This window comes from Corvus moneduloides, chromosome 12 (assembly GCF_009650955.1).
Source record: "Corvus moneduloides isolate bCorMon1 chromosome 12, bCorMon1.pri, whole genome shotgun sequence".
NCBI classification, from domain to species: Eukaryota; Metazoa; Chordata; class Aves; order Passeriformes; family Corvidae; genus Corvus; species Corvus moneduloides.
In genome coordinates this window covers 6,158,620-6,183,157 of record NC_045487.1, presented here as the reverse complement: position 1 = coordinate 6,183,157, position 24,538 = coordinate 6,158,620, and the positions used below count along the sequence as shown (strand labels likewise).

At 37.4% G+C, this 24,538-nt stretch overlaps 1 protein-coding gene across 1 annotated transcript in view; it reads left to right on the top strand.

The window, feature by feature from the left end:
• The window catches only part of WWOX (WW domain containing oxidoreductase), a 489,613-nt gene that overhangs the window by 110,746 nt on the left and 354,329 nt on the right, over positions 1-24,538 (top strand). The window contains exon 8 of the mRNA XM_032122101.1: positions 2,220-2,484. Within this exon, the coding sequence (XP_031977992.1) occupies positions 2,220-2,484 (265 nt within the window). The remainder of the gene's footprint in view (positions 1-2,219; positions 2,485-24,538) is intronic.

Below are 24,538 nucleotides of genomic sequence, written 5' to 3'. Positions count from 1 at the left end.
GCTGCTTGTTCCCCCTTGTAAGTTTGTACCTCTGATAGTATTTTAAATGACATCTTTGTTTTTCACTGCATTAAGTGCTGTGTGTAGCCAGAGCTCACATCTTTGGACATCTTTATCTGTGTTTTTGAAACATTTTGGAAGTGCTGATTTCTAAGTCAGCGAGATCAGCCAAGGTTTAGAGAAGCCCATCAGGAAATAAGTAATAGTCTATGTTGGAATAGAATAATTAACACAACTAGTAGATTTCCCTTTTTCTAAGGAGTCCAAATAATGTCTTATGGCTTATCTTATCACTTAAACTGATCATTGTAAATAAGTGTGCATTCCCCACACCCCAGTCTGTTTAATGGCAAGAAGTTTATGTAAGGAGTTAGTTAAGTGTTATTAGGTAGTCATTCTTTCTGACCTACTTGAGAACTCTGAGCCTTAAACCATGTCGTAAAACAGAAGTGTTGGTATCTAATTACTTCCATAAACCTTGACTGGATCTTTTTGCTGAAGTCAAGACCCCCTGTTAGGGGAAAAATAAAGTCCCATGTTTGCAGAAAATGCTATCCTGGACTGCTCCAAGGCAAAATATTTATTTGCCTCGCTGGTTCTTCGTTCACTTCTAGTTACTTCTCTGGATTCAGCACAAATGAATTCTGTTTAAATTAAGCTTTTGGGTACTTTAAGCACATAATATTAAAATCAGAATAATAAGTAGGTTCACTTTCCTTCTGTCTTTATTTCTGTGTTGTTAACTTGATTGTACAACCCTTCTTCCCCCGTATTCAATGAGACTGACTCACATAAGCACACTTGCAGGGCTGGACTCAAAATATGCCACCATGTTTCCTTTATACAGTAACACACAAAGAGTTTTATTTATAGATTATTTTTGGTGTCAGAAGTGATTACTTGTGGAATGAATATAGGAAATTCCTCCCAGAATAGTCCTGTTAATTTCAGAAATGTATTTTATCTAACTGAAAATTATGAAAGAGAAATTTTGTTGTTGAAATTGAAGGGCTGATTCTGCACGACACAGAACATCCTGGATTCCTCTTGAGTTCAAATACTGTATTGCTCTTCTCTGAGCATATTATAATTCTGCTCACAGAATGAATGTAGAAATTCCAGCTGATATCTTCATTTCTGGCCATGAGATGCAAAATTAGTAAAGATATTTTAAAACATTTTTCTAGTGTGTACTATAATTATGTTTATCCCTGTTCTCCCCAGCTGATTCTGAACACTGAGTATTAAAAAGAGCTTGCTAAATCCTTTTTATTTTTAGTAGCTCCTCTGAATGAAACATAGATCTGTAACTAAATGTAGTATTATTTTCTAATATTAAGATCGACCAGTAAATTAATAAATGAAACTGTAAGAACTGGGAGGGGAAATGCTTTATGGAAATTTTCTTTTCTTCATCTAAATGTCTTTAGAACATTCACTACTTTGTTTCTTTCCTTTTTTTTAATAACAAACAGCTGGTGTTTAATGACTCTGTCAGACCCAATTAAAAAACGTCAACTAGTTACTTTGATTTGTGTTCAGCCATGCCATGGGTATACTTAAAAACATTATACTCTGCCAGAACTCATTTTGGCTTTGTTTACATTTATCTTTTAAACATATAAGACTATTGATGGCAAGTTACCAAGGTTATAACCCTCTTATATTCATCAATTTTTAATCTAAAAAAAAGCTTAAGAGGCAGTGAGACTCATCCATAGTTCCTTGAACACTTAAATGCAAGTGTGCTAGGTGTGAGCACTGGATGAAATGATCAGGGGATGGGAGGAAGGGGAAATGAAAAGATGCTGGGTTTCTCTGCTTCCAATGGAGAGTTATTTTATCCTACATTATTTCCTCCAAGTTGATCCTGCTTTTAGGATCTATAGCAAAATCTGTTGGTGGTTTTTTTTTTTTTTTAATTAAAAAAAAAAGTAATTTGTAAGTTACATGCAAGGTCTTTAAACCATCAAAGTGTTTTTTGACTTGTTTTTGTTTATTGTTTGCTTCTTCTAATTATCCAATAATTTTACTACCATATTATATGGGACCGTTCCTGGAGTCTCAGGCAATTTCCAGTTGATGCTTTCAACTGCTAAATAAGCTGTTGTTTTATGTTGGTTCTGGCCAGGATCTACTCTGTTGTCTACATTTTATGTTGCTCTTAATGGGAGTGAAATTAACTCTGGGGTATCTGAGGCATATTTACTGCTTTTCAGATTTACAGAAATTAAAGACTCCTCTGGACAGCTTGATTTCAGCCTGCTGTCTCCATCTAAGAAGGAATATTGGGCTATGTTGGCCTACAACCGCTCCAAGCTTTGCAATATCCTGTTCTCCAACGAGCTGAACCGACGCCTTTCTCCCCACGGGGTGACATCCAACTCAGTCCATCCTGGAAATATGATTTATTCCTCCCTTCATCGTAACTGGTGGGTGTACACTCTGCTGTTTACCTTGGCTCGACCTTTCACCAAATCCATGGTAAGTGAATGCCTTAAGCTGTTTTGCGTGTCTTCATTTTTTCAAATCGGGGCAGAAAAGTTGTAAAAATCCAGATGTATGTATCTGTTTTGACCTCTTGCCTTTTATAAGCATGACCCTGATTTTAATGGCAAACATCATACCAAGACAGCGCTCTAGAAGAGGATTCTTCAACCACTTAAGATTTACTTTGGCAATCTTCAGTTAAGGAACCATCTAAGATGGAGTGCATGACCTCGTTTGAATATGTGATTTTCACTTTGATTAAGGATGTTGTGTGTCTTAGGTGTGGGATAGTTTAGAGTTATTTCTGTGCTCAGGATACGTAAAACATCAAAAAAAATTGCTTTGGCTTTTAAGTGGAATATGTTGACTGCATTTTTTATGTAAACAGATGCCCTAGTTAGAAAAGATACTACAGACATTATTAATGGCTGAGGGAAAGTGCTTTCAGTGGTAAAAGCACCTTCATTCATATTTAAAAAAAAGCAACAACCCAACAATTTTCTTGATTCTTACAAAATGCTGAAGACAATGGGTGTTTTCCATTTGTCTCCATTGGATTTTGGACTGAAACCACAACATAATGAAAGGCTATGCAGTTCTTCCATAGCCAACGTTGTGAGTGTTTATTATGTAAGAATTTGCAGCACCTCCAGCACTTGGAGGGGTTACTCTTATCCTTTGAACCTCTGAGTCCAAAGTATTTTTTAGGCAGAGAATGACATTTACTTCATTGAGAACTGGCTTGTTTTAACCTTATAGAGTGTTTCTGATTCCTTTTTGACTGACAAAGAAGGGTGTTCCCAAAAAGAGGAGCAGGGAGAAAGACTCTCCCTTGAATGTTTGTGTCTGAGTCAGGGAAATGAAAAGATCCATACCCTTGCAGAATCTTAATTTATACTGGGATAATGTGTGTGGAAAACACAGGGTGTTTAAAACTCTGATTACATGTCCATAAAAGAAAAATACTGCATCTTCAGTAAGACCCGTGGAGCAAAAAACACTCCGGTGTTTGACCATATGTCAGTCAGGAGAGCCCTTGCACCTCCAATCTCCGCCTGCATTTTGTACACGTGCAAAACCTATTCATGTCCACAAGATTGATATGTGAGTGTTCTGGCACTTTGGGACAAGTAATAATATCTTTCAACAGCATTTTTTTTTGACCAGGACCTGTAAAACCATGCCTCTGCTGTGTTAGGGATTGTTTGTAAAACAAATTCTTGAAGTTCTCCTGAGAATGTGTAAGTGAATGTTATCAAAATCCCATGAAAAGGATCCAGTCTGTGGAAGTTTATGAATTGTTAGTTTTATTTACTCTGACACATTTTTTGCAAAGGGAACCTTTTGTGTTTGTTGCTCAGGGAATCTTATCCTCTAAGGAACAAAATAAAACACTGATGTTAATTTTGAATTCTTTAAAAGAATTGATAGATTTTTATATAAGGCCTGTTAATGGGTTGTACATATAAGAGAATACAGTACAGTACAAATACAAAGTAAAGATATCAGCACTGAATAACAGTGCACTCTGGTCCAACCCAAGTCACTTCTGTTAAGTCCTTCACGTTTGCATTTCACTGAGGTTATTTGAATGTCATGATGGAGGGTATGGGCTGAGGTTAAGCATCAATTTTACAACTCACATTCTGATATGAATTGTTATATTCCCCTGAACTCTACCACTGCCTCAATAGCCAGTAAAACCAGAAAAGTGCCCCTTGCTGGGTATGCAAACAAGCTGAGCTGAAATTCTCAACATCGTCAGTGTAAGCGTTTCTATTTTAAGGCTTGTAGGGAGCAAATGATTTGCTGCTGCTGATTCTTTTTTAGGGATTGTGCTGTTATCAACCTGGAATAGACTTTGTTGGGGATCTTTTTCTGGGCTTCCTTTCCATGTTTCTGTGGCAGCTCACCCTGGAGTTTAGATGAGTGTTCTGGTCAGAATGCTGGGAGTGATCTCAAAGCTTTACAGCTGCAGTCCCAAGGTAGTGAGCTCCTCGCTCCTGAGTGTTCCAAGGATGTCTGCATTGCACAATGCAGCATGATGCAGCAGCATTTAAAGTACTTCCAACTGAGCTGGGCCCGTAACTGGAATTGAGAGATCGATGACAAGGTTGTGTGGAGAGAGGGGAGGTTTGGCAGCCCAAACAAAGAGCCACATGGATATGTCTGGACCTGTTTTGATCTCTCAGGCTGTAGCTTTAGCTGCTGCAGCATTTTGGTACATGGAGAGGTCAATCCTTCCTGGAGCCAGTTTGAAGCTGTTTGCTATGTCCTGAACTATCAGGCTCCTGGAGTCCATATAGATGCATATATACATATATATTTACACACACACACACAGAGGAACTTCAGCTGCACATACCTGATTCTAAGGCCTTTTTGTATTATTGTGGTATCCAGGAAGTAGTTTGAAGTAGAGAAATGGAAACAGAAGACTATTCCTTTCTTTCCCACCTGCCTCTTTTCAAAATCTAAAATCCACAAGTCTTTCTACACAGAAATGGAGAAGTATTTTGTAGGAAGAAATAGTTGCAAATAAATTACCATTTAATTATTGAAGTAACTGTAGCTCTACTAATGTCAAAGGGCCTCTTTTGTACTTACCACTAAATACTTAGTAAGTTGGAGATGCTTAGATTATAATTAAATGTCAATTGAAACAAGTGGCCACTGTAAATAACAAATTGGAAGAGAAGCTCTGAAAGTAACTGTGTAGGCCAGGCATATATTTAGCTGGTTTGATCTAAGGCTCTAGGGTTTTGGTTTTTTTTCTTTCTACCTCTTTTTCATGCTCTTTTACTCTTTTCTCTTTTTCCCTCTCTCTTTAAAAACTGACTCAAGAAAAGTTTGACTGGTGTTTTTGTTTTAAATTAATCTTAGTCATTCAGAACCTATCTGATTTGTTATTATTTACATACAAGATTAAAATGAAATTTATTTGTTGTAAGTTTCAAGCTTACACTGAGTGTGGTATCTAGTGTCACCCCCAGGTGATTTTGAGTGTACAATGGCGTATAAAATTATAAGCAGTGTGCCATTATCACGCACTTGTGATAGTCTTACATAGACCCAAATATTTTTGTTGGCAGGTAAGAGAGCAGAAAGAATATCATGTGTTAGAGTAGCAAGAGCTTAACAGATGTTTCAGTGAGCTGAATTTCCAAATCCTTTTACATTAAGAAATGGCTGGGGTTTGGGGAAGTTCTGAGACTATTGGGTTACATTTCCTGTTGCAGTGCAAAGCCAGCCATTGTGTTGGAGTTTTAGCAGATGTGTAATGGCTGGGAGTAAAACGCTGGCTCTGTTGCTGAGCTATAAATTACGTTTATAAAAGCTCAACTTGTCACCTTTAAAAGTCAGTTAGGTGTAGTAAGACCATTCTGCCCTTAATTTTTCACTGTGGAGAGAGACTGATGCTTGAAGTGCTCTTTGATTTCTCCCTCCTCCCCGAAATATAGTAACTTTCCAGAACTGGATTTTGTATTTAAAATATTGCTGTTGAGAATTATAAGGAATATTTCTAAGGACTCCAAAGTCTTCTGCATGTCTAAGTTTTATATAAAACCATGAATTCTTGCCACTGTGATACTTTCCTGGGGTCTTTGAGGTAGTAGCCCTGTATTTCAGTGTTCATAGAAGCAGGAGGAAACCCCACTGCCTACAATGGCTTTACTGGATTTGTTTTTGCCATAGGTTGGAAGTGTCTAAATCTAAATTTCCTGTGATGATTTCCATGCACACCTAACATCAACTCAGAAGTCTTATTCTGGCAAGAAATCAATCTGCATCTACAGGAGTGACTTCAACCTAATGATCACATCTGTTTGCTTTTGATAGAAGCCCAAAAGAGGCCCTGCAGCCTCATCACCCCTTCACTTTCTCCCCTGTCCTTTGCTGAAGAATCTGGAATTACCCTTAGAGCTGGGGATAGAATTCCTTCTCCAAGCAAACATTTTTTGCTGTCCAAAGATCTGTGTGGGCTGTGTTGAGTTAATGTTGGCTTCCAGTTCTGAATTCACAGTTCAGGCCAAATTTTGCCCTCAGCTGTGCCTGTTCAGCTCCAAGAGCAGCCTTGGGCAGGGTGGGTATGAGCATGTTCCAGCATAGAATTTGGCCTCTATTTCTTTCCTTAAGACGTTCCTGAAAATGCACTGGGGTTTCTGAAAAAGCAACAGGCAGCTCTGTTTGACAAGAGCATCACAGTTTAAGTTTGATTAAAAAGACTTTTTTTTTTTTTTTTTTTTCCTTCAAATTGAGTTCTGGGCAGGAAGTGAAAGAGGATGGGAGAGTGAAAGGGAAAGAGCCACCTACTGGATATCAGCAGTTGTAGACAGTGTGTAAATCACATGGGCAGTTCTCCTGGTTTATGGATTAATGCCTGAAGTGTAAATGTTAAAGTGATGCTAAACCACAGCACTCCTTTTGAGCATGCAGGTTTGTGGACTGTTTCTCTAGTACCATGAAGGGACAAATTTTATTGAACCCTGATAGCATGTGCTTCCTTGCATAAAACTCCTATTTAAAATTGACTGAATTGGGTAAAAGGAAAGAAGGCTTATGTGGAAGAACATTTTGATTTGTTGTAATAGTATGGTAAAGAGATGCTTCCAAAGTAGTTGTTGATCATTTTATGTGCCCTATCTAGCAATAAAATGTAATATAAGCTAGTTTATTATCAAACTTACATTTAACTGATACATATTTTAACTTGCTGCTAAAGTAAATGTAGCATGAAATATAAGGGCAAATTAAATTTGTCCCCTGTAACCTACACCACAGGAATGGAAAGTCTCTATGGAAACATATCCTTGTGCCAAAGTGAACAGGTCAGGGTCTCAGTATGGAGAATGGTGCTCAAGGGGAGTGGTGGCCATAGAGTTTTGTGTGTCCAAAACCACCCCCATAGCTGTTTGTGGAGCAGCTCCCTTATTGACCTGTAGTTTTCTGGAGGAAATAAGGAATTTCTTCCTCTCCCTGCCAGATCTGTGCAGAATTCCGGAATGTTTTGTCAAGTGTGTGGGCTGCAAGGCAGGGGACTATTTGGTCCATAATGTCTTATATTACATGTAATTAAATTAAAATTTTAAATTAAAAAAGAACATTTCCCTATATTTTCAGACTGAAAAAGCCCTTTGTTATTGTTATTATTTCCTGTCTTTTCTCACAATCACTTATGGAGCTAAAGTGCACCTGGAGTGCTGTGGAGTCTCTGAGGTGCTGTGCAGAATTGATCTGCTCAGAATGTATTTGAGAAACCATAAGGAAGGAAATTTCTGTTGTGTTACGAGTGTTGAGGTGCTTGGGTGAAAGGAATGATGTTGCACTCTGATGGAAACAGCTGAATGGGACGGCTTTTTCTCTTTTTTTTTTTTTTTTTTTTTTTTTTCCTTCTTTTTTTTGTCCCTTTACCTTTGTTTTTTTGTCATCACTATACTCAGCATTAGGAATTTACCTCATCCTTATGGTAGTCCTCTGGACACCTTTTTCACACTGAAACATCATGAGTTGTTCTTTGCTCAAAAATCATTCAACTACTGCAATAACTGACAATAAGGAAGGCTTTTATTCTCCATGGGTAAAGATGACTAAAATTTAGAACTGTGAGTTTGAAGAGACAATTTTTAAAGTATTTAGGCAGTGAAATTCTGTGGTTCTGGGAATTTTTTTATTTTTGCATTTATTTTACATGTTGCTGTACAGATATTCTTTGTTGATGTCAGTTATTCCAAAAATATGTGGAAGTGTGTGGAAAACAAGGGTTCTCCTTGTGGGAGTCTGTGTTTTCACAGTGCATGGTTTTATTCCCTTCTGTCAGGGAAGAAAATAGCTAATAACAGCATCAGAAAATATTCTAGACTTATATGTACAACCTCTTGGCCTCCCTTCCTTCTGACTGATTAGAAATAAGGTCTTCTGTCTCAAAAGTGACTGTGTGCTACTTTGCTGCGTAGCAACTGTGTTAAAACTCTGCTTCTGTACAGGTTTGTGACAGTTCTGGTTTTGTGGCCACACACAAAAATTTTTCTTGCATAGTTCACATAAATCTAATATTTTTTGACAAGCGTTGCTAAGAAAACAGCAGAAGAATTTATCATCGAGCTTTGTTAAAAAGAATAGATTGGGAAAGAGAATGTAAGGGAAAATACACTGTGAGGAACTTTTCTGGGTGTATTACATACTTGAGTTGTAGAAACCAAAAAGTATAAACATTCATGTTCCTACACTTTTTCTGGCTTTAGCTATCAACAGTAACTTTTGCTGGAATAATCTAGTTTGAAATTAAGTCTTGATTTTTTTTTTTTTAAAGCTGAAACAGTGTGCCTATATTTCATGCATTTGTTTTGTGCTAATGCAAACATGTCTTTTAGCTTGGGGAAGTGGCAGCAATAGTCTGAACAATTTTTTTTGATATTTGCTGGCCTAGGTCTTGATGTATCTATGAACTGAGGTAGTAATTCTACCTTTGCTGCTGGTCTTTTTCCACTCTTAATCTGCCTACAGGTTATGCTGGATATTGTTATATGAGTAATATATATGAATATATGGTAAACAAAAGGACTTACATTAAATAATCCTGTACTTTCTGCCTTATCTTTGTGACCTAGTGAGCAGTGAAAATTGGTGCTTGATATCACTGTGCGTTGTTGAAGACCAAATGGGAATGTGCCCAAAGTGCCCCATTGACTTTTGCTTTGCTGAGCTCCAGAGCCCTCCATGTGCCCCTCCAGAGCCCAGGGGGTGCCCCTTGCCACCCCAGATCCCTCCAGCTGCTGCAGATGAGGTGACTCAACCCTACCTGTGACTTCAGAGCTTCTCATTTGTGAGCATGAGCAAGGTCACTTACAGATTCTGTTGTACATAAAAGTATGATCTGGACCTTCTTAGTTACCAGCTAGCACATAAATCACAAGATTATTTTATTTAGTAACTAGGGAGTAATAGAGATAAAATTTTTATGAATGAGGTAACTGTGCTCAAAGCAAAGTCAATGCGCTGTGGCTCTTGTATAATGACCCAATGAACTGTTGCAGTCTAGGAAGAAACTCGCCAATATTCAGTGATAAAGTTTGAGTTTTTAACTAGCAATGAATTTTTGATCACTTTTTATAGAAAAAATAGTCCCTAAAAAGTCTTTTTGATTAATGATTTCTAAGTTTTGGACAGACATAGCTACTGTGCTGTACAGCAAAGGGCTGGAGCAGTTCTTTTTCAGACAGCCTGAGAGAAGAGGAGGCTCCAGAGAGGCCTTAGTACTTGCAGTAGCTAAAGGAGCTCCAAGAGAGCTGGAGAAGGACTTTTTCACAAGGGCATGGAGTGACAGGACAAGGGGGAATGGCTTCAAACTGAAAAAAGGGCACATTTGTTCCACTGTGAGGGCGGTGGGGCCCTGGCACAGGCTGTCCAGAGAAGCTGTGGCTGCCCCTGGATCCCTGGAATTGTCCAAGGCAGGTTGGATGGGGCTTGGAGCAACCTGGGATAGTGGCAGGTGTCCCTGCCAATGGCAGGGGGTTGGAATGAGGTGACTTTTAAAGTCCTTTCTAACCAAAACTCTCCTATAATACACAAATTGCATAAGGTACTTCCTTGCCTGTTACATGCACATCCATACCTGCTGATACTAAGTCTTCAAGTTGGCTCTTGACAAAAGAAAGCTGATAATCCAAACAGCTGAAGTTCAGCAGAAGCAATATTTTTGGACAAAGGTTATTTTTTGTTTCTTTGACCCTTAGAAGTTAAAATCCCGAGCCCAAAATTAAAACGGTTAATGGTAAAAATAATGAAATTACATAATTGAATGCTGTTAGTCCGTGTCATTTTGTGATCATAACTCACAGAGCAATATAAATTTTGTGGATTCTAGAACATGGTTTATCTTTCTTCACATTTTTTTTCCAAGCTTCTGTTTATGAATGGACAGATGTTCAGGAAACCCCAAGCTTTTGTTGGCCCTGTGTAGAATAGATGAAATATGATTTTTTTTTTTTTGTAAAAAAAGAATGCAGTGTAGATCCTATGTTATGGAACTACTATTTAAGTACTATTTCTTAATTGGGGGATGCAGTGCTTAGCTACATTATTTCCCTAGAACCCCTTGGATATCTGAGATGCTTTATTGTACCATGGTCTTTTCATTTCTTGCTCTGTCATCTTTGAAGAGGTGCCATACCACTTTAAACAGTTCACCAATCAGTTTCAGATGATGGATTCTCTTTAATCATTTACATCCAGAGAAAGTCAAATACTCCTTAGGAAGCCAAAGTATTCTAACAGTATAGTGTTTGTGCAGCTGGATATCTTATTTATTTGAAGTTCTCGGGGAAATCTCTTCTGACTTTACAAAAAAGATGGAAGAGTAAACAGTACAGTGTCCAAGTAATGTGAGCTAGAAAGTCCCTTCTTCTGGAGAAAATTCATTTAAAAAGTATATTTGCAAGGTCCAAAAATAATAAAGTATATCAAATGCAGAGTAATACATAATGTTTTTTTTCAGTATTCTTAATGTGTGTATATATATGTAGGTGTGTGTGTATGTACCTACATTTCTATCCATCTATAGAGATGAAAAATATACTTGAGTTTCTAATATAGTTCATATTCCTGGATAGGTGAACAAAATAAGGGTCTGTTTTCCTGGGAAAAAAAAAATCCATCTGTTTATTTTTTACTGTGTGACACGTCATTTATCATCATGTTGGCATTCCCTGGATGTAACTGCATAACTGAATTAACAGTCCTAAAAACTTCCTTCCAGGAAAGCTATTGAAAATATACGTGTGTGTATAGAAATATGAATATTTCTATGCTTTGGGGAGGTATCCCACTGTGATGCTCATAGTGTTTTTAGTTCATGTCAGTTCTCTATTCCGAAGTTTGTTGTATATATAGGTATCTTTTTTTTTTTCCTCCTGAGGAAAATGTGGGGGAACCTGCTGGTTTGGGTTTGTTGGTTTTGGGGATGTGTGGTGGTGGTTTTTTTTTTTTTTTTGGTTTTGTTTTTTGTTTTGTGTGTGTGTGTTACAGATATCAGTGTGGTAATTTTCCTTTTTTTCCCCCTAAAGGCAAGACTCAAACTTGCAGGATGTTCCTTGCCCAGCTTGGAGCATTGGTGAGATTCCCATGTAGAGGGAAATAGGTCTGTGGTTTGATGAGATTGTCCTAAAGAGTGTGTTCAGTTTTTCCACTGATATTCACTGTCATTTTGTAGTTCAGTCATTTTGTAGTTCAGTAGCTTCCTTTGTGTATCCATTTCTGAAGAGTTATTAAAAGGATTGAGTTAGATACTGGTCAAATCCTGAACTTCTACTGTAGTCCTAAATTTTTACTGTCTCTGTGCCTCCTTTCTAGGAAAGGGCACTTATGTTTCTAAAGAAACAGAAGAAAAGGGACTATATATTCCAGAAAAATGAATGAAACCAAAATGTTTTCCTTAATTTTATGTTGGTTTTATTGCCAATACTAGTAGGACACGATGTGCCCTTCTGTCTCTCCTCTTCTTCTTAACCTACTGTCTTAGACCTTAAGTCTGTAGTTTCTCACTACAGTTTCATCAAAAAAGGAAAAAAGCAGAATGTATGATTTTAAGAGTTGTTTAAAACATATAAATGATTCAAGAGTCAAATTTAAGAATAGAAAAGAAGGATTTGACAAAAAAAGACTTGAATACATTTGGCAGTTGAAATATTAAAATGGTTCTGTGTTCTGATATGTGCTAGATGACCTGAGTTTGTATGATTTCCTTGTGATAAAGTACATTTGTACTTATTCTCTTCAGGGGGAAAGTAGACATAATAATGAATCAACCCATTGTGCTTAATTCAGTGTAAAAATGCACCACAAATGATACAAGACTTAGTAGTTTTGCAATAATCTGTATGAGGATTTGTAATCAGAGAATTTCTGAATTTACTTAGCTTTTAAAGTTTCTTTTGAGACTTGCAATACTTGAGTCATTTGGGTTTTCCAACCTCTTTATTCTGCTGCCTCTAGGAAGTTGTTAGAGTAGTAGCATCAATCCTATTTTAGCAAGGAGGATGTCAGAAAATATAAACAACATAGTCAAATTCCATCCATTATTTTAGTGACAACATGTTTTTGCAGTTAAGTATCACTATGGATAGAGCACAGTCTTCAGTGTATGCCAAGAAAATCTATAGAAGGTAGTTGAGTAATTTTATTAATTGCAAAAGCATCACCTTGAAATAAGATAGAGATAGCAATGTTGGATGATGCATCTTAAATAAAAATAAAGTATTTTTTGATATATAGAGAGAATTGTTTGTCTTGAAAAACAAGATCTACTTGTCCCAAACATGCAAGATTGATTTGCCAGTGCTGTAGATTTCCATCTCTCCCAGCAGTACTGTTTTATGGGCTGATATTTCCAAAAATGTAGTTGAGGAGACATAAGAGTTGAAACTTAGTGTGAGCTTATTTAAAATGATTGGTCACACCATTGCTCATTTCTTTACTTCCTCACAGATGGGTGGGCACCTACAAATAACTGGTGAAACTCCTAACTGGTTATGGAAGCATTTGCTCAAGTGTTGAGCATGAGACTTTATGTGAAAGGAATAGGTTTGAAAATCCTGACCTGGCACATTAGAACTGATTTTTGTTTGAATGCTGTACCTGCTATTATGCAAACAATATTGAAGAACAATTTAACAAGCTAGAGCATAAGAATACTTGGATATACTAGGATTAAATTTTTCTCTTAAATTCAACATGAATTAAATTTAAATTAAATTAAACTCTTGAATGCAGGTATTTTTCTTAGGATTACCTTGTCTCTCACTGTAACCTATTAATTAATACAAGTTAGGGTTTTTTCATTTTGTGAGAAAATTGGAAACAATTTCTTTCCACTGAACAGCATTGCTATTAAATTGTTGTCCTGAATTGTCAAACTTGCATTATGATGAATACTACTAGTACAAGAAAACTAATTTAGCACTTCAAGTAAAACAACTGTCTTGGCAATTTTTAATGATAATGACTTTGTAACAGCCATTTAGAATCTGATTGTCTACTCACATTGAGGAGCTCATCCCATCCCAAATAGTGTGGCTATCTAACAGCATTAATTATGGAGCAGTGGCAGGATCTGCAAAATGATACTATTGACAGTCAGGCTTCCCATGGCAGAGCAGTGTGTGCCTCTGCAGGAAAGGAATTTCCCCATTGCAGCTTTCCAGGGCAAATGTCCCAAATATCAGCAAGGGTTGTGCATCTGAAAAGTCCTTTCCTGTTTCCTCTTGTGGATCACTGAAGACCATTCTGCTTGTACTCTCGTGGCATAAATGTAAAAACTTCACATTATTTTCTTCATATGTAATGACACTAAAATAAGGGTTTTCTGGGAAATAAGTTTATTTTTGTTTGTCAAGCTATCATGAGTAACCAGAAGTGATTTAACTAGTTCTGCCAAGGAGCAAGGTGTTACCTGAGCTGAATGAACTACATTGGTTACCTTTTAGGAGCTACTATGTACAAATTGAGTCTCTCTCTTGGCTTTTGCACCAAAAGTGGTGACTTTGTGAGAAAAAATGATGTGTTGACTTTTTCCATTCCTTTGATGAGAAATGCATGTGAATTTCCAACTTTTAAAGGAATTATGTCAGGAAGTATCAACAAAGCTGCCAGTTCCACTTGTGATATATATTTATTGTCTCCTTTTTGGCTTCATGTTTCTAAAGGAAATGTTTTCATATAGAATGTCTTTTTATCAAAACAACAGCTGAGCTTACTTTTGGTGACGAGGTGAAATTTATCATTATTGCATTACATGTGTGCTTATTCAATAGACAGTAATGTGGCATGTTAAATGGTCTTCGGCTAAAGGCAATTAGGCTCTTCAGAACACAATCCAGACTATTGCTTGTCTTGGAAAATCAAATACTCTGCATGTCTACCCAAGGCCAGCAAAGCTGAACACAGCTCAAATGCTTTTTCTGCTGTTAGCAAGGGACAGAAGACTCATCTGAAAACTTTGTTGCTGTCCACGGCAAAGATTCCTGTAAATGCAATCTAGCACCTAATCTATTCCCCTAAAATAAAGTTTATTGTTGGTAGTGAAATGAGACTGGGCCAAATTACATGGTCATTCCTGTTCACTATTATCATAAGAATAAAACTTTGCTTTCCTACTTCCCTTCTCTGTTCCCTTCTGCTGGCAGATACATCCATTAATTAATGGTATTGTAGCTCTCGGAAGCTGGAAAGAAAGGGTTGTCCAGACCTGAAATGGAGACTTAGACCTGGAAAGAAGTCAGTCTATTTGCTTCAAACATCTTCTTTACTGAAATATTTGTAGTCTGTTGTGCCTTTCTGCTTTGGGAGATTGTTGTGAGTCCTTCCCAAGCTTATATTCCAAACTTATTTGAATGCCTTCCTTACTGCATAAGTGTCAGCACTGAATGTCAACAGTAAACAAATGAAAGCTTGTTCCATCCTCTTCATTTGTTTGGTTTGTCATTTCCACTAAGTGTATTTGTTAGGATAAATGCTGTTGTGTTATAGCCATGGTTTTTCAAACTTCTCCAACTTCCTCTGTATAGGTGAGGTAAACTAATTATCAGTTTTCTTTGGCATGATTTACTTTTGAGACTTTCTGGTAGCCTGGGCATTTTTTGTGTTGTAAAATGAGACTTGGCTGATAACTGTTGTATCAGACAACAGACGTGATTTTGTCTTCCCATGGAGACAGTCTGTAAAGGTACCACAAAACATTGGTTATGTGTGTTTTCCAGGACTGAAAGTGGAGGTCTCTTGAACTGATTTGAAATATTTGCTGATTCTCACACTTTAGCCCACGTTGTTGTTACCTTATGTCTGGTTTCTGTCCAGGACTGTGTCTTTGCTGTATTTGTTAACTGATGCCAACTGAAAATGGCAAAGTCAGGGCTGGCAATAGTGTGCTCACTTCCCACTCTACCAGTAATGCCTGGCTAAAGGCTATTTTATCTATCACATGATATTCATTCAAGTACAAATAAAAAAATTGCCTGGACCGTTTTATGTTGTCTAAGAATACTAGATGAGCTATTTTAAAACTAAATTTAAAGGCATTTAAATTAAAACCTTTATGAAAAGCTGTGGATTAATTTTCTCTGCCATGACATGCCCAAAGACAACGTGTGCTGTAGATAACATTCCTAGTGAAATCTCTGTGAAGGGCCTGTTACACTGACCTGATGTAATTTCCTGCATAGTACTGCCTTAACCACGTGTAAATGTGGTTTTCAAAAGGTAAAAATAAAATTTATGAAGAGTTAAGAGAGGTTTCACAGTGACCATTTTAATGTTTGTAACTGTAAGTTTTGCCTGAGATAGTAACAAAAATACTGAGGAGTAAATCATGCAGTTTTCTATAAAAAAAAGCAAAATTTTAAGATGCTCCCTTGTTACTCTTTTTCTGATGGCAGTTAATGGCTAAAATCCAAATTCTCAGGCAACATGTTCATAAATGCCCACACAGAAGGAAAAATATTCTGCTTGTGTTCACTGTGCAAACAGATGAAATATTGCTGATAGAAAAACAATTTTGAGGGAATCAAATGTAATAGAATTAAGTGAAGAATTTGCTGTTTCTTTTGAGTTTTCAGATGATGACCATTTTTCCTAAACATTTATATTGTGCTTTTCTTTTTCAATAGAAAAAGTGTTTTGAATTCAGATAAAAATGTTTCATTTTTTCCTTCTTTTCCTTCCCCCCTGCCTTCCCCTTATCATGTCAATAACTAGAGAAATAATTCTCAAATTACTCCAAAAATTCATTGGATTTCAGGGGGACTCTTCAGTCTCACAGGTGACTGTTTCTAAAATTTCCAAGTGTGGTCATGAATAGATTGATGGAAGCTGTTTTCCAGTTTTCATTGCAGTGAATCTTAATGGGTGCCAATTAAAATATATTTACATATGTAGTTACATTTCCCACCATAACATGTGGAGCCTATAACATGATTTATACTGACAGATACTGATTGATGTTTAATTCCTCCTTTTATCCACACACTTTTGAATTATGAATTATATCAATCCTTAAATCTTTGTTTGTTTTAGAGTAGGTTCTCTCTTTTTTTTTTTTTTTCCTCTTGGCACACCATATATGCACCAGCAAGTGCTCACAGTTTCAGCTGCATTTAAGGAAATATTGTTGTAAGGCTTTTATGTGCTGTACTTCAATCAGCTAGTGCCAGCAGTATCCCAATAGAAAGACCCTCAACAGACCATTTTCAGCATTTTGCTGCAATTAAACTCCTCTGGTTTTAGCCCTCAGGCAATTTAGTACCTTTTTACATATGCACATTATGAACTTTTGACCAGGGCCTGGTAGTCATATATTAGATAGCAGCTTTTGAAAGCAGACTTAACAAGTTCCTCAGAGTATTACAGCCAGAGTCAGTTGTGGAAAAGGTAATTTAACCAACTTGCAGTGAGGCCATTCAGAATCGTACTGATGATCCTAAATATGTCTTTTTTTTCCTTGTTTCCTCTGGAAGCTGGTAGCAAGAGCTCTCAAAGAATGTGATTGATCTTTTATTCAGTAGCTAACGAGGGCTGTGATTCTATTAGTGCTCTACAAGGCAAGGGAACAGTGATTTAATGAAGTGTCTGGTGAGCTGGTCATAGATTTATCCTGTTGTCTCTAATTTGCAGCGCCGTTGTGAGCGTAAAAGAAACTGCACTCACAGTGCCATTAGGCAGGTATTTCCTTAGCAAATTGTTGTAAGGTCAGGTGTAGTTATCCAGGAAAGGCAATGCCTCAGCCCTCACTGTCTGGAGATGACAGCAGCTGTGCCGAGCACTCGCTGGAGCGGAAACGGGAGGATCAGAGGTCCGTGTGCGAGCCCCCCTCCGCTGGTGCAGGAGCAGATGAAGTGCCAAGTAGGACTAATAGAGTCATAATTGGCGATTAGAACTGGAAAGGTGCAATAACATCTTAATACAAACGGGCTGGTGCTAGAGTCAGTGCAAGTTGCTGTGAAGTTCCATGGTAGCCCTGATCTGGTAACGCTCCCTTTTTTCATTCTCGAAAAAATGAGGCAGCGCGTCCTAATCGCTGCGGTACAACAAAAATATAAGAACATCAAAACTTGAGTTGCTTTAAAGTGACATTAATGTCTTCAGTACACTTACTTCAGCATGTAACCTGTCAGTCTTACTCAGAAATGATGTGCTAAAATTTGCCACGGAGCTATAGATAAAATAATATCATAAAAATGCTTTGGCTTTCACTTAATTAGTGCTAAATAATGCATTTTATTTTTGTCAACTGAAGGCCACTGAATTTTTGTTTTGTTTTTCTCTGCTGACCTGAGATGCATTTCTGATGATGCCTGTGGTGTTGCACATCTTTTTTTGCAACACTGTTTTTCACAAACCTCTGAGTCCAAGTTAGTCAAAGGCAACCATTTTCAGAAAGAATTTGTGTTTGCATTAATTGCTTGGTAATTTGAAAAAGGAAATTATGGTATGGCTTTATACATTGTCAGGGAGATCGGTCAAATATTTCAGTCCAAAAGTAATATTGAAAAATAACAAAGCAGATCTCATGTGTGGTTCTGTCCTAGGTAGAGACAGAACAGTAGATAAATGAATGGTTTTGAGATTTCTATGGCATTTCCTGGTGGCAGCTGGAGAATTCCCACGTAGAAAAGTGGTCAAAGCTGAGAATTAGAGGGTAGGCAGAGATGAGACTGTGGGAGTGTTAGTCCACTTTGTGTAGGTCATAAGCCTAACTGGGGTCTCAGGCTTGTGTTCCAGGCTCTGTGCAAATAGGAAAAGAAAAGCTTCTGGCCTCAAATCAAACCTGTTTTAAGGGAAACTGCAAAAATCTCCTGTGCAGCGGATGAAACGTGGATCTTGGCAAACAGCAGCAGCAAGGAGACAGTACCATGGTATCTTGTCTCCTTATATAGTTATAGCACATGTACCACCAAATAGTTGTCATGTGCTCAGATGGATGATTTTATTTTTGGAAAATGAAAGTATTTTCAGTTGCATGAGCCCTTGAACCCCTGTGAACTTGGTACCCTGTGGGATGTCATCTGGGACCCCTGTTAAATATACAGACACAGTCTAGAAAAAGAGATATTGGGCTTTTAAATGAACAGCAAGAGGATTTAAAACAGTAAGCCAAACTTTCTAATTTCCTAATATTGACACTTCCGTCCCTCACAATCTTATTATAGTATTATTCTCTGCTGATCTACCATTTCATCAAAAAGTCTACAATGGAACTAAAAATCTAAGCCTTTTAGCCCATAGATCATTGCACTTGGTAAATGGCTTATTGTAGATTAGATAATGTGGTTCATAGCACATCCAAATCAATAAAAGGCTAGTCTGAACGTAGTAAAGTGCTCTCAGTCTGATTCTTTTTATTAAGTATATCTGCCATGAGCAAAGTGAAAATTTTTAGTCTTTTTGCTTAACTTGATGTAAGAAAGACATTGCTTAAATTTCTGCACGGTTGTTTTCTTTCCCAGAGAAGATATATCCCATAGAATTCAGGTTTTTCTGAATCAAAATTAAATATATTTTCTGAAAAATGATGCAATTCTTATATTGGCAAAATTCAGAGCCCAGTGGTTTGGTATTTCCAATCATCCCATGCTAGAAATGTGCCCCCAGATATCACATTTGTCAGATATTCAGTGGTCTCTGTGAAATAAATTATTTTATAGCTGTTCTTACAAAAATCATCAGCAGAAACTGTCAACTTCAGCAACAAATGGAGATGGAGAAATGTGAAAAGAAAAATATTTTGAAGGCAGAGTGGATGATTCGATACCAAACAAGGAGTGTTGTTTTAATCTAGGTCAGGAGAGGCCCAGGATTCACCAGGAACTGGTCTGAAGGGGATGATCTGGTGGTTCTTTGTGCTTTACCCTCTGAATATCCTGTGTTTTTGGAGGGGTAGAAATATCAGAAGGGTATTGTTATTTATCCAGGAGAAATTGAGGAGGCTGGTGTGTGTCATACCTGTGAACAGGTATGGAGAGACTTTCTTCTAGCTAGGGTTACATTAGAGACCTGGAAGAAATTGGTGGCACAGTGGGAATTAAGAGGCTCTCTGCCTCTACTTTCCACACACTTTCATTCATTGCAATTTTTTATTTTCCTGTTTACATCCGTGGCCTGTCCTGCTGAGGAAATGCTGAGCTGCTGAACCAGGTCAAGAGCTTGTCCAGGTTTTGCAGCTTGGCTAAAAGGGGGTTTTAAAGCTATATTAAAAATCCAGTGAATAGCTTGGAATTTCTTGCAAACAAGTCAGATAAACTGTAATTGGCTGCAGAGAGATGCTCTTAACTTACCATTCTTTGACCATGTTATTGACCAGTATGTGTTTGCCCATGTTATTAATAATTTATCCTTTGAAAAAATCTATGTGCATTATAGCCTTTGATCTCAGAAATTTCAAAGCTGAATGTGCTATTTCCCTTTTCCTTTTGCATTTTTTCTTTCTTTAAAAAAAAAAAATTAAAAGAGAAGAGAATGAAAAGTAATTTTTAAACTTTTTCTTGTTTATTTTGGTGGGAGAGCTTCCTGATGACACCCATCCCTGGTAATGAGAAGTGTACATTAATACAGTAAGATATATACGAATAAAAAAATCGAGGCAAGCTCACTGTACTTTTCAGATGAAAAATGTCTGAAAACAAGGCTTAATGCATCTAGTAGATTAAAACAGAAATTAAAGACTTTAGAGTAAGAAGAGATCAAAGGCTGTCTTTTCATTGTTCTTTTTATTGTTTATTGACTTCAAAAAGACTTTTTAGTTTAAGCTGACTTTAATGTCTCTTGAATGCTCTTTTGTAAAGTGACTTTGAAAACTCACAGATAATGTCTTCATTAAGTGTGAAAAAATCTTGGTAAAAATATAACTGTAACTTTGCTTTCATTATAATAGGAAGAGATAACGCTTTGCTTAATTAAGGTCTGTTTTGTCTCTGTTCAGAGTTTTACGACCATTTTTTTCATTGGAATTAGTACTGATAAAAGCTTGAAGTAGACATTGCTAAACTGAAACTCTTAGTTTTCCAGAGAAGTACGGTAATAGGAGTTCTCCGTATTTGTTAATCAGTTAATCAGGATGTTGTCTTGTGTATACGAGCTATTTTAGGAAGCAAAACAAAAAGCAAAACCCAAAAGTATATTCAAATTGTATTGATTCTAAAATAAGCAATGCTTTTTGTGTTGTTGGGAATGTTAATTTAGAGACTTTCTGCTCTCATTCTGTTTCCAAATGTCTGTGCTTTTCTCACCAATCCCTGATGACTTAATATATTTGGATTATGTTAATACCTGTATTAATAATAACAGTAAAGATCATAAATCTGTGGATGCAAACTGATAGATTAGGAAAGCCATGCTGAATAATTTCTCTGGGGAGTAGTGTGTGCTTTCCAGTGTTCTGAGGTTTAAAAAAATGCACTTGAGGAATAGGATTGCCTTGGCCTTCCCCCTCCCAACAGTTCATCTTTTTCCTGTGGTTCTGTGAGACTCAGTTCATGTTACTTCTAGATGGAAGGGGAATTGCCATGGTTTTGTGAAGTGCACTCCATCTTTTGAGATATTTGAGATGCATATTCATTTTTGGTTTGCTCCTCACTTGCCTGTAAATTTCGTACAATAGGTTTAGCAATTTCTGACATGGGTTTATAGTGCAGCTCTGATGTTTGTTACTCTGGGGTATTGGGCAGTCGTTGTGATGGTAATTTTATGATACTCACCCTTCCCATTCCATGTATTTCTGCCAGGGCTCCATGTGCAATTATCAGGCAATCTGCTTGGCTCTTACTGAGGATCAAAAGATTCTGATTTACAGTCTGAAGAAGTTGTTTGCAAGACCTTTTTATGTACTTAAAAAACTCAGCAACTCCTTTCAATGTGATAGCTGAGTTTCCAGAGGTTTTTTTAATGAGAAATGTGTGTTGCATGATTTCTGTAACCGCCTAACCTTACTTCAGCTTTAAAGGAGATTGTCGTCTTCAAAAGGAAAACCAGTGCTACATTTGTTTCGCTTTGCTTCCATTCACGGCTAGGGACATGGCTAGACATCTAGCTAGTCTAGGCTAGATTTATTTCTACTGACTTTCAGCTATGATACACTGATTAGGAATCTTATGTCCAGTGCAAAAATGAGGCTCTGGAAAGGATGTCTTTGATGCTGTGTGACTCTAAAAGCCACACTTTGTATTAATTTTGAGACTATTGCTAATGTTATTTAAGGATTGGCTTATAATTTTCTTTACTTGGTTTTAATGTGGGCAACCCCATTTTGGATTTGGTGGTTCAGTATACAACAGTTCATTTTGTAGACTGTTACTAGTTTGCATATTCATGCAAAACATTTTTTGCCGTGTAACTATTTTTATGGCACAAATGGTTAAGTATTTTTACAAGTGTAATCTTTGTGGGTGGTTTAGAGGCTCAATTACCCACTGAAACAGAGGAAATAAATCTCCTCGAGGGTTTGCATTTGGATCACATGACATTGTGGGGCTCAGCTCATTGTTAATAATGCTTACATCTGTGTAGCACACAACAGCACATGAGGCAGCCTTTGAAAATGTAACACAGTACTGCTGCTGGTACCCTTTTAGAAACATCTGAGTTCTTTTATAGGAGATGACAGAAAAGTAAGCCAGGGTGAAGAAAGCAACAAATCAGCTGGTGAAATTGATGTCATGTCTAATCCTACCTATTAGATAGAGCAGTTAATATGAAGGCTATGGAAATGTTCATATTTATGATGCACGTGGCAGATGCTGTTTGGGTTGTGTTGTATGTTTGCACTATGGGCACTTGAGGGGCTAAGATTCCACAAAACCAGAGAGAAGCCAAAACAAAAAGGAGAGAGAAAGGAACAGGAAAGCAAAATGATGTGGCCAAATTCTAAGCTTATTATTGCAGTCATTTTTGCCTTTATTTTGCATTTGGAAATAGCAAGGGGTGGTCCTACAGTGTGAGGAATGTGGTTGCTCTGCACTGTGGAGATTTGACTCTTCTTGCATCTGGAAGCAAGAGGCACCCAGGACATGGAGAGCTTAATCCCTTGGAATTCTGTGCTCAGTGCTTGTGAGCAGAAGGTGCCAAACTTGGTTCCCTCGTGAGTGCTATGAATCTTGACATGCATGAGAGCAGAGTTTGGCTCGAGGGTTTGTTTGCATATTTGCATGCTTCACTTACTTTATTAACCAACTAGGACCTGGTTTCCTGCCTTGAACATACTGAAAGACCACTATAATGTACAAAGTGAATTAAAAGGAGGATGCAAAACATCTGCTGAAGAAGGTGAGATCAGAAAAAATTAGGCTGTTTCAAGAACAATTATGTAATGGTTATCTATGTCAGATAATAAATACCTCATGGCAATGATTCCCAGGTTTCTTTGTGGATATAATGCCTCTCAGTAGGATCCTAAATTCTGTTATGTGTTTTCCAGAAGTCATGCAAGCCCATTCTGGAGATCAATGCACTATATAAAATATTATAATAACAAATTCAGTGTTTGGCTGAGAACTATAAGAAAAATAAGGGAATACAGGCAGTAATAGCTCTCCAAAACCACTTGAGCTGTCTTGTTCTGAGCTCTAACTCCTTGTTGCCTATTATGTGTAGCAGCAGGGGACCTGAGGGGACCTCTTGAGAGCAGAAAGGTCAGCAGATCACAGAGGGTTCAGGCAGTGCAGCTCTTTTGGCTCTGAAGACCCAAAGTATCCAGAGTAGGCTATTAAAGTCCTGTTTATAGCTGGGGTGTATAGCTCCACACTCTGAAGTTGCTTTCTGGCTGAGCAAAACAAGATATTCCTGAAAGCTGGCAGTATTCGCCTGTTGGTCTTTTACACAAATTCTTTCCTAAAATGAGCAGAGCTGTCAGCAAGGGAACACTGAAGGTACCTCTGTAGAATAGCAGCTTTATTTTTGTTTGCCTGGTTTGGACACCTTGTAGTGCTTCCACACTCCTTTTTGCTCAACTGTTTTCCTCTTTCTTCAGCCTTCCCTTCCAAATCACATAGTTGTTGTAGGCAAATAAAGCACTAATTGTTAGAAGCCACCTCCCTTCTACCCAATGTACAGACAAGCAGTTCACATCACCTCAGACTTCCCTGTGTTCAATATTGACAGCAAATGGCTTTTCTGCTTGAGTTTTGAGTTCTAGTGATGTTTGTGTAGGGTTTTTTTGAATGTAGAAGTTAACATCATGTTGAGAGGTTTACAAGACAACATCTTTTAGAGAAGAGCCAGTATCCAGCTGCTGCTCAGCTGTAGGAATGAGCTTCTGGTTCCCTGCTCCTGGTTCTGGTGCTCCACAATTTTATGGAGTAACCACTATGAATCCTAAGCAATGGAGTGTGCTGAATTTTTCCCTGTCATGTGTGCCATGCATGACAGTGCACGTGGCTACCTTCCCAACCTTTCCTCCCTGGGGACATACATATTAATGCTGTGTCCATTTATGTCACAGTTGTATTTAATTACATTTAATGTAGTTTTGAGCTAAGGTAGCACAGCCTGATTTCAGAGAACAGTGTGTGTTGTAATGAGGCTTGAGTACCATTGATCTATGACTTGGATATAAGGGATTCTTAAGGGAGTTTGCTGATTTATGTAGAAGACTGATGTCTGTGGCCATTAGGAAACACCAGTTTTTATTACCTATCAATCTCATGGAAAACCTTTAGCAGCATGATCTCCTGTAATAGTTATCTAATCTGTTAAATTAGAGATTAATTACATGAAAACATTACAAGAGAGGAAAATACACTTTTAAGAGCAGGCAGTATCATAAGAACAACGCAGACTTATTTGAAAGCATATACAACAGCAGTCTGAAGACAAGAAAAAGATAAATCAGCTCATGGTATTGCTGGCTTAATCTTTAAATTGCAAAAATCTATGTGGATATATGGGTTAGTAAATTACTAGAGCAATGGGGCATATAGGCCTAATTCAAAAATAGAAGAAAAAGTAGAACACACCATTTAGAATATCACACACTCATTTGTAGAATGGTCATAGAATTTAATAGAGTTCA